This window comes from Limulus polyphemus, unplaced genomic scaffold (genome assembly GCF_000517525.1).
Source record: "Limulus polyphemus unplaced genomic scaffold, Limulus_polyphemus-2.1.2 Scaffold1376, whole genome shotgun sequence".
NCBI lineage: Eukaryota > Metazoa > Arthropoda > Merostomata > Xiphosura > Limulidae > Limulus > Limulus polyphemus.
The window spans coordinates 248,181-259,374 of record NW_013666986.1 but is presented as its reverse complement, the minus strand read 5'-3'; the positions used below and the strand labels follow the sequence as shown (position 1 = coordinate 259,374).

The 11,194-nt window shown below is 31.6% G+C and overlaps 1 protein-coding gene across 5 annotated transcripts in view; it reads left to right on the top strand.

The window, feature by feature from the left end:
* Positions 1-11,194, top strand: part of LOC106463315 (kazrin-like) — a 63,325-nt gene that overhangs the window by 33,489 nt on the left and 18,642 nt on the right. For 4 of the 5 annotated variants that reach the window (XM_022390793.1, XM_022390791.1, XM_022390795.1 and 1 more), the window contains exons 6-10: positions 590-809; positions 2,276-2,488; positions 7,327-7,547; positions 8,579-8,691; positions 10,515-10,749. In XM_022390793.1, coding sequence (XP_022246501.1) covers positions 590-809; positions 2,276-2,488; positions 7,327-7,547; positions 8,579-8,691; positions 10,515-10,749 — 1,002 coding nt within the window. The remainder of the gene's footprint in view (positions 1-589; positions 810-2,275; positions 2,489-7,326; positions 7,548-8,578; positions 8,692-10,514; positions 10,750-11,194) is intronic. The other variant, XM_022390792.1, reaches the window with a different exon arrangement.

The following is an 11,194-nucleotide window of genomic DNA, read 5'->3' as shown; positions in this document are numbered from 1 at the left end:
TGATGACTAACTGCCTTCCATTTATCTTACACTGCTAAATTAGGGACGGCTAGCGCAGATAATCCTCGTGTAGCTTTGCGTGAAATTCGTAAACCAAACCAATAAATGTTTTGTTTTGATACATAAGTTGTTCGGGTTTTTTCATCTTAAAAAAAAAAAGCGACATTAATTTCTTAACGACCTAATAGAACTGAGAATAATATCATGTCATTAGCAGCAGACAAGCTTTGACTCACTAACACAATTATTTGTCGGTCATAGTTCATTCATATCGAAAATTCTATATTAATTTAATCGACATAAGGAGCATCAAACGCAAAATAACTAAGTAAGTGTAATGTGCACGTTCAAAAATACTAGGTTAAAGTAATTTCCAGAATCAGTAGTGATCCATGACTTTGTCAGTAGCAACTGTTAACTCTTCAGACCTTGAAATAAGAGTATGATGAAAAAATATTAAATGTTGGGTTTACCTTGTGATAATGTTCGCAAACCTTTTTTGTGTCATACGTGGCTCATATAGACATCCAAACGTTTCACTTTTACTGTAAGTTCTCAATTTCGCTTATATGATGAGTTACATCTACAGATTCGAGACAGGATGGGATATTCATCTGATGCCGAGAGCACAAGAATCTTCCGAACCAACGGCTACCACAGCCCGAGTATGGCGTCCACTTCCCAGACCATAAATGGACGGGACAGTAGCAACGCCCCTACACCAACCCCATTGTCTGAACCAACGTCGTTGTTATACACTGGGACTCCGACAATAACAGTTGATGAAGACCAAAACTCAGTTTATTATTGTAAGTAGTTCATTATTAAAAATTGAAAAAAAATGATTCAGAATTTCGCACGCACGCCTCACGGTGCTGAGCGTGATTCTTTGATAAAGGTACTCGAACCCTAGACCCTCGGATTTACAGACCACTTCGCTAACTACTAAACCATACTGAGCCAATTTACAGTATAATCACAGTTTATTATTGTAAGTGGTTCGTTGTTTACAATAGGATTAACAATGAGGTCAACTTCTTTTTGCCGTAATCTTTTAATATAATGATTATCCTCTAACGATGGCTTAATTTGATTATTATTGGAACATAGCTGTTTATTTAATCGAACTATTCCTCATCTGAGTAGCATATGTAGAGGGAAACCTAAACTTATTGTTTACAGGCTTATCTACTTTATATTCTTCTTTATAAACTGAGTGAGTGCGAGGCCTACTTTAAGTGAACGTTTATGTCAGAAAACAACATTTTATAGCGTTAACTTGTTATTGTTATTTTTTCTTAAAATTGAAGTTTAATGGAAGAAGTGATTAGATAACCACAGCCATCAAATAGTTTGTCATTGTTAGCGTTTAGATCCAAGTTATCACTTGAATATTAAAGTTTTGAATGCAAACTCTGTCCAATTGTCTAACATTTCGTTTGTTTTGTGTTTGTAGCTTTTATCTTTAGTGTATGTGTCTTATTTTAAGCAACTAATGATAGGTACCTTTCACTTTTAGTGAAATGATTGTGTGTTATTATAAGCATTTCAAGTGTTAGAGGTCGAGGGCCAAAAGACTCAGTTCTTTGTTATAATATCCAGTTCCCAGTGTCCCAGTGGTAGGTTTCAGAGCTTGTAAAGGTAGAATTTGGGGTTCGATCAGCACTGCGATACAGTGCGGATAGGCAATTCCATAACCTTGTGCAATAATCGTTAATATCCAACCACGTGCACTTTATTCTACGTTCTTGAGTGTTTTTTAGTTTGTTCGTTGGTACGTTAAAAGTACGATATCTTGAAATTGTTGTCAATTTTTAGAACGTCTTGTGATATATTACATTGATAGGGGTAGTAGAAACTTTTAACAATGTGTTCTGAACTATTCATATTACGTGCTATCGAAGTGACGTTATTAATGGTTTACGAAAATGTTGAAAAAATATGGGTAGTGTTTGTATAAAAACTACACCCAGATTGGATACGTTTGACTATGGGAATTCTAAATATGTGTGTGTATACATATTAAATATTTTATCTCCAATTTTTCAACATTTTATCTGATTCAGAAATATATGTGCTATTAATAATATTAGATTAACTTCCAGAAAAGGGTGACTTGTTTGGACAAGTTGAAGGACTTTTTATGTCAAAGATGATAGACGACGGAATTTATGGTGTTTATCTAACAGAATTTGTTAAATAATAAAGGATGTGTCTTTATCAACCACCATGAAGGCCTCGCTGCCTTTAACTTTTAATATTTCTTTTTTCCTAGCCACCACCTCTTCTAGAGATGATCGTCTGCCGTCCCTTCCTGGGTTGTCTCGTTCAGCAGAAGAGATATACGTAAACACGAATACAAACTCTGACGTCAGTAGCGTTAAGAAAAGCCGGAAGAGGAAAGAAGGGAAAGGAACATGGGGTTCAATTTCTCGCGTGTTTTCACGTGGGCGCCACCGAAAAGAATTAGATACAAGTGTGTTAAATGGTACCTCAAATTAAAAAAATTTACTATTTGTTTACGAGTTTTAATAAATAAATTAGAATTGTAGCAGTTAAACGAAATATTTCATGAATATAGTCCTTCAAAATTTTACTTAGAGCAATAAAAGTCGAAGACAAATCAATGTTAGATCAAACTTATTAATTATAAGTGGCTCTTAATGTGCGAAATACTGAATCAGTGAATGGAGCATATTGTTTAGAAAAGAGACGATCTTCAACTACAGAGAACGTATAATTAATTTTTACTAAAGTTATTCTGTCTTAATCTTCTTGGGCACTTCACAGTTTCAAAAGGTGAATACAAGTGATATAGAATTAGTGTTATTAGTGTAAGTAAATAATTAAAACTAGGGAATGAAACTATGTTAGATAGTTCAATAACTTGTGTAAAGTTGGCATCTGTTGGTTGATACAAAAAATGAATATTGTTGAACAATACTGTTGGGTCATAGAAAAAGAGAAGTTTGTAAATACAGAAAAAAAACACGATGACAGCACATACATGAGAGACATTTCCTGCAGAGTAACTAAAGCTCAGACATTTCTCTGCAAACATTTGAATGACAAGCACTATATTAGGTCAACTTCTGAAATGTCACCATGTTTCTAAAACTAATTTACTAACATTTCTGGATTATGTAACAGAGAACTACAAGCTGAACCAAATTTTCGTCATTTTATGATTTCATATAATCAAACATACTGTTAAGAATTCTTGATATCAATGAGCAGCTTTATTTTTTTACAATATTTAAGTGTCAAAAATTATTGTGAGTATGATCAGATCCACATATAATTTTAAGCTAATTGCATATATTTTCAAAAAAGCCAGTAAAAGATTAATTTTTTCACGTCACTCACTCTATGATAAACATGGTATGCTTTTGAAGTGACGAAACATGCAAGTTTGAATAACGTAATATGCTTTATGCTCATGTCTACTTTAAAAGTACACTGCCAGCATGTAATTACCACACGATATTAGGACAGTTAATAGTAAAACAGAAGAACCTTTCACAACAAGTTGCTTTGCTTCTGTGCAACTTATCTTACATTTATATCCCACAAACTAGTTATATCTTGTACCAAACACATTATACCCAAAGACTAGTCATACCCTATATCAAACAAACTATATCCCATGTACAAGTTATTCCCTATATCATGTAAACTATATATCCTACTGATTTGTTGTTCCCTATACCAAACACACTTTATCCCATGATTAGTTATAACCTATATCAAACAAACTATATTCCACTGATTAATTATACCATATATCCAACAACTTATATTTCACTGATTAGTTATACCCTATATCAAACAAACTATATCCTACAAAGTAGTTATACCTTGTACCAAACACTCTTTATTCCATGATTAGTTATAGCCTATACCAAACAAACTATATTCCACTGATTAATTATACCATATGTTCAACAACTTATATTTCACTGATTAGTTATACCCTATATCAAACAAACTATATCCTACAAAGTAGTTATACCTTGTACCAAACACACTTTATTCCATGATTAGTTATAGCCAATACCAAACAAACTATATCACACAGATTTAAAACTGATTATCAATAAATCTGACAACTTCTAAACACCATACTGCAATTAAATGTATGCTATCTAAATGTGGATTAGATTTCTTCTGTTACTGAAGGAAACAACAAATAATGTATTATACAAATTGTCAGCCTTCAAACTTACACTTAAAAATAGGCTGATTTTTAAGTGTAAGTGTATATAGAAGCATGTTCATGGCATTAAGAACATGAACTTCAACAACATAGTTGCTCTTATCTTGGTAAAGAACTAACTATGGCACCACTTATAGAAATAGTATCAATTTTGCAACAGCTAAATGTTTTCACTGACAGAAAATTAAAAGAAGCTTGTTTTTTTATCTTTGAACCCAGGAGTGAATAAAAATAAATGCTAGCCACTTCAAAATATTAACACTGACAAATAAAACATGCTTTTGAAATATTTATAAACATGTACAAAGTATACTTGATTACTGCTTGCAAATGCACATCTTATGGGTTTTCATGATTAATACATCTTACTGAATTATAAAACACATGTTTTTACTATAAAATATTGCAGCTAACATTTTATTCCTTTTGTGTGTATGTTATGCCATATATGTGTAATTTACATTACAGGTTTCTGAGTTTTTCACGGTTTTAAGTTGAAATTTGTTTAATATACAAGGATTGTTCATATACCCCGTCTGTATATTAATTTCTTTTTTTTATTATGTTTACAAACCTCTACTTCTGATTACTTTGTGACATCACAATTTAGTTCAATGATATCAATTTTAATAATTAAATCCACAGGTACGAGTGATTGAACAGTTTAAGAACTTTCTCAATACCCTTATTCTCCAACACTAGGTTTTGGTTTATGTAATGGCCAGTGACCCCAAAAGATGCTTGAATCTGCAAGGGAGTGTTCTCAATAAATTTCTCATAATGACTCAGATGAACACTATTTTCTTCAAATGTGCAGTAGAGCTCAACCTCTCACACATACCTTTCATGTCTTTATCAATAAGCACGGGGGTGCTTAGTAAGTAGGCATAAGCGAAGAAAAAGTGGCTGCCTCATTCAGTTTGTTACTTTATGATACTTACAATTAATTGATAAAGTTGAGTTACAGCCTTATGTGAGCACATAATTGCCATTATCAAGTGTTTAACAGCTGGTGAGGCTCCCAATATCATTGAACAGTGTTGCTAAGGTGGAGAACTGGGAAATAGCTAAAGAACCAAAGTGTTCAGCTTTCTTTTATTCTTCTCCCATGCTAGCCAAAAAATGAGTGAAGTTTTGCAGTGGCTTTAGTATGACCGAAAAGCATTTTAAGAGCACTTGGGAAAAGACTATCATTAAGCACGGTAGTGTTTAGTATGTAGGGATGGGCCAAGAAAAATATGGTCACCGCATCCAATCTATTACTTTATGATGATTACAAATAACTGCTTAAGTTTAGTTATAGCTTTATTTGAGCATCTAATTGCCATTATCGAGTGTTTCACAGGTTTTATAATAGTAATATTTTACTGTTTTTCTACTGGTTACTAGATGGCAGCATAAATTGTTCTTATATAACAACTGTTTATAAACATTTCAATACACAAACATGATATCTGCAAAAACAGTTTCATTACAAATAAATAACAAAAGAAAGAATAATCTAAATTAGTATTCAAAGTATCAAGGAGATCAAATATTTATGTAACTGACAGACCTGTGTACATGGTATTGATGTCTGAGTTTATAAACACCAGCTTTTTAATTATAATTATATAGTGATCTATGTTTCTTCAAGTTTTCAGTGGGGCAGCCTGGCAGCTGTGTGTGTGTGTGTATGGGTAGTATCATACTTCATGGCCTAAGATCTGTATGATGTCTTCCATATTAATCAACATGATCCTAACATTAGGTTGAGTAGATTGTAAACACATGCTGTGAGTTGGGGTGAATTTGGAAGGCATGGGTTCTGTAAATGTCCCTTAATGTCAGTCCAGTGCTCCAGGATACTTTTACCGTCCTGGAGGAACCATTCCAGCTTCATTGGCCCCCAATGTAATCCAAAATTAGAGAAAATGACAAAACCGATATGATATTAATGATATATTTTATCTTTGAATTATCAAAATAAAACAAATATTTACTTATCAACCTACTTCAATGAAATTGTTTTAGAAAAAGAGGGGAAACAAGTAATGAAAAACATTTTGCAAAAATTAAGTATGATGTGGGGATGGCAATGCCAACAAAAACAAGGTAGGGATGATTATGGAAACCATACAAAAATCCCTACATAAGTACTGAGTCAATCTTACAAACTTATGGTTATTAGCCACTGTAAGACTGTATAGCACTATTCAGTTTAAATGCTTTTATTCAAATCTGAATTCATGCAACTGACATGAATTCAACATTTAGTTGTAGATAAAGGTTATTCTTGGAAAAGTTTTTCTACTTATTTAGTGATTTTTTGTATGGTTTTGTGTACTCATCCCTACCTTGTTTCTTTACTTTTTGGTATTGTCATGCCTATATCATACTTAATTTTTGCAAAACTGATTTTTATTACTTGTTCTAACAAAGTGTCATTGTTTTCTTGCATATGATGTCACAAGATTAGTTTGATGCCTTGGGTTACTCTTTAAAGGTAAGTCTAATTATAAAATAAAGTTTAGATCCACTATTCTGGAACAACATGTTTTGACACTTTCAAACATTTCTTCAGTTGGACTGAAAAGGAGACAGATGAAAGTGTCAAAAATTGTTGATCCATAATAGTGGATCTAAACTTTATTTTAGATTATTTTATACAGTAATGTACATCTAGTTTTGTATTGGTTGTATTCTTTATTTTGTTATTGTGATGTATCCTGATGAAGAAGTAAATTATAATATTATTACTCATAAGTGATTACAAAGATCTGTTGTTTTTGATAGAAATTTTTGGATTTTACCAGTTTATCGATTATATGCTCTTTGGGTTAGGATAATATATGATACAGACAAAATCCTGTGTATTATCAGTGAAATTGTATTACTTATTTTTACATATTGAAAATAACTTTCTTACTAATGTGGGGGGGTCAACATATTTCATATTTTGACAAGATTTTCAAGAACAATCCACCACTATATGAAGCCTAGTCTTATTCTTTTGATTTTCTCTTGTCCAGGGCTACTAATGTGGGGTGGAATTTCCCCAGTGTAACTCAATGACTGTTATGTGATAAATGCACACTGTTAACTTGGGTTGTTTGTATGCTTATCACCAGGTGGAAGCTCAGACCAGAGATCATCATGGTCACCACATAGCAGTCTATATGCCAGCCCATTAACAGAAGACAGCTATAATGAAAAGCTAAAGTTGTTGGAAGAAGCTCAAGGAATTCCAATGGAGAAATGGAAAGCTGCAATAGTCCTTTCTTGGTTGGAAATTACTTTAGGAATGCCACAGTATGGTGCAAAGTGTTCTGAGAACATTAAGAGTGGAAAGGTAGCTAAATCTAATTTATCTGTAAACCAGTTTGGTTATATTTCAGGTATTTTATGTAATGAACCACCAGAATCATCTGCAATTTTATTTTTGTCATGTTTCTTTTAGTTAGTCCATTATGGATCTCAAGTCAGATGCATATGAAATTAATATTCTGTTTTTTTATTTTGTCTACCACAAATTGCAGTTTAGGAAGCATTTATTTTGTTCATAAGCTTGCAAGAACCAAATGCCCATCTGAAGTGATGTTTCATTACTGTGCCTGAAACTTCTACAATATTTCTAGTTCTACCAGGTCAAGCATGCATTTTACTCTTCATTATATGTTTTTTTAAAACATTATTATAGATGCACCAAAAACAACATGATGCTACAATACCTTGCCAAATATTCTAGGATTTACACTTTAAGATTCAAAACATGTAGACTTTGTGGCTAATGTACAGCAGTGAAGAATACTGTAAATAATGTTACTTACACAGTATTATATTATAAATTTGTATCTTACCTTGTAATTCAAAATGAGTATTGTATTTTCTGGATGCATCTTTGTGAAGATCTTCTAATAAGTTGTACTTTAGCCTAGCATTCTTTAGTTTACTTTTAAGAAAGATTGCAGGAATTAAAACAAATCAAGCCTTGTGCAATTTAAATTATTTGATATCATCTTAGTCTGGCACTTAATTCAGAAAGTATTTGAGCAGGAACAGGTAACATTACATTACAACCAGTATCTCAGAGATTAATAGTATATATATTGTCATGCCTGGCTTTTGTCAGTTTTTGTTTGAAGAGCATATGATACTTTCCACATTTTAAACAACATAAGCTATGGCACTTGGAGGACAGTTGTAGATTCTTGTGTTTATTAAAGATAGGATCTGCAAGTTTTAATTGTTTAAAAATTGTGATTTCGCTTTATTCTGCACCAGTCATTAGTTTCTAACTATACTAACTCACCAGGTAAAACAAAATTTATTTATAGTCATCTTTATACTTCTTGGAGTAATTTAAGTTCCTGTTGTTCATAGATTCTTCTAGAATTGTCTGATGGAGAGCTAGAAGTTGGTCTTGGAATAACTAATGCCATGCATCAAAGGAAACTTAGGCTTGCTATTGAAGAACATAGAGATTCTTCAGCATGGTAAGATGTGTTATCAAATTATCTAATCAGAAATGATATTCAATAAAAATTAAAGTGGCAAACTTTTAATACAGTATAAAAAATACACTTGAATGGATTTACAGAAATTGATAAGTTATTAGTTACTTGATAAGCATAGTTTTTTTTGACAGAAGAAGTTGGAGGTGATAAACATAGAGAGAAGTGGTAACCAAGTTTATTTGGGTTTTAGTGGATGGGATAGTTTAGGACATACTTCAGATATTTTAAAACTTCCTGTAAAACAATTAAAATGGATATAAGTTAAAAATGAAAATAGATGTTTGACATTTGATCATCTGGAACAACATCAAATTTTGTGAAAAGATGCACAAAGTCACTTGGGATGGTTAAATTTATATTAGTGGTTGAAGATAGGATACCACACTCAGGTTTTTGTCTGATTATAAAAATAAGGTATTTCCAGAATTTTGTCTAATTTTTTTCTTGGGTTTCTCTTGGTTTGTATCTCTTGATTTTGTGTTTGTCTTCAGCTCTTGATCCTGCCCTCAATCCGAGCATCTTGTTGGTAATCATTCAGATTAGAACTTTGGCAGTGAGCTAGAGTAAATAAAGGTTTTGTTATTGTTCACTTGTTTTCCTTTGCTGTTGGTATTCAAATTATTCTTTGCTTAACAGTCCAGAACCTGCATTTTTCAGATACTTTTAGCTAACTGGTGGATATCAGTGTACTTGAATACCATATAAGAAAACATATAGGTCATGCAGTTAAGAGCAAGAAATCTTGATCTAATTCCCATAAAACACCACTGAAGCCTTATTGGACACTATTTACATAATTGTTTTAAGTCACAATATGCGTTGACATTGCATTGTCTGAAAAATGTTATTGAATTCTCCTTAAAATTGTTTTCTGATTGATGAAAAATATGCAGTAATAATGTGAATATTAGATGTACCCAAACTAATTACTGAATAATTGTTATTTATCATGTGCAATTTTTTCAAACAAACTGATTCAGCCACATTCTAACTCAGGTGATTATGAATTAAAGGATACTTATGCTTTACAGGTTGTAAATAGCAACATATTGTCAATGAAACAAATTCAGTTACTATATTTATTGAATTAATAACGCACCAAAAATTACTCTTAATTTCTACTATGTTGCTTATTTACTTGCAGAACAATTAAGCATTAAAATATTAGCCTTTAATTTTTTTGAAATAATAATGTTTTTTTAAAAACAAGAAATAATAAGTAAAACAACTCTAATCATCGTCTTTAGCATGATGATTCTAAAGTAGCGGATAATTCAACTATGTTAGATTCTTCTCAATGACTTTTACATTTCCATATGGATTTACATTTACTGTCACAGTAAAACTGTTGTTTTTGAAATATATCTTAACCTTTTATGTACAAACAATTTAAATTTGTTAATATGTTATAAAGAAACTGTTAAAGATTAATTGTGATCAGTCTTAAATTTGTTGATTTAGAAAAATTATCTAAACAAGGGTTTGAATACTTCCAGTATTATCTTCTTATGAATCATTTGAGATTTAATCTTGATAACATTTTGATATTTCTTTTTTGTTTTCCTTTGCTGTTGGTATTCATTTTATTCTTTGCTTAAACATTTGAATCTACAGTCTTTTGAGCTTAAATTCAAGAACATAAAGTTTTTGTTATTATGAAAAAATATAATTATGATATTCTCACCTATGACATGAATCTAAATATTAAACTCCTGTTGTTTAACTTCAACAAAATAAATATTTTCACAGGTGAAAAAAATGTGCTTGTGTAATGTATAATTATAATATGTTTTCCTCCCCAGCTTGTATCCAAAGATTAATCTTCTGTCTCACATGTGGGTGTTAGATGAATGGTTACCCAGCTTAGGTCTAGCTATATACAGGGATGTCTTCAACTCTCAGCTAGTGGATGGCCGAGTGTTGAATACACTTATTAAAAAAGATCTTGAAAAATACCTAAACATCACTCGGAAATTTCACCAACTTAGTATCATGCATGGCATTCAGTTGTTACGCATGGTAAAATTTGATAAACAGGTAAGTTATCTTTTTTTTCTGTGTTTTCTTATGATAATTCCTATGTTATTTGAAAAAAATAGTCTTCAGTCTGGGTTTAGTGAAGTTTTAAAAGATATTATAAACCCAATGTGCACAGGCCTGTCTCATTGGACTGACTCTTTATTTGAGAAGGAATATTAACTATGTATGTATATTTATATATCCAAATTTATTAAGTGTATCTACACAAAATGTGGCAAGCTTTTAGTAAAATGTATTAGGTCTTCAAAAAAATTAATGTCGGTTTTTTAGATGAAAAAACCCAAACAACTTATATCTCAAAACAAAACATTTATTAAATAAATAGTTTCTACTCTTATCTATGATGCTTTTCCGTCTTACAATCAGGTTCTTAATGCCCCGATTAAAGAAACCACTTGGCTTTGAAGCAAAAAAAACCTGTTGATGTCCTTTTTAACACCTT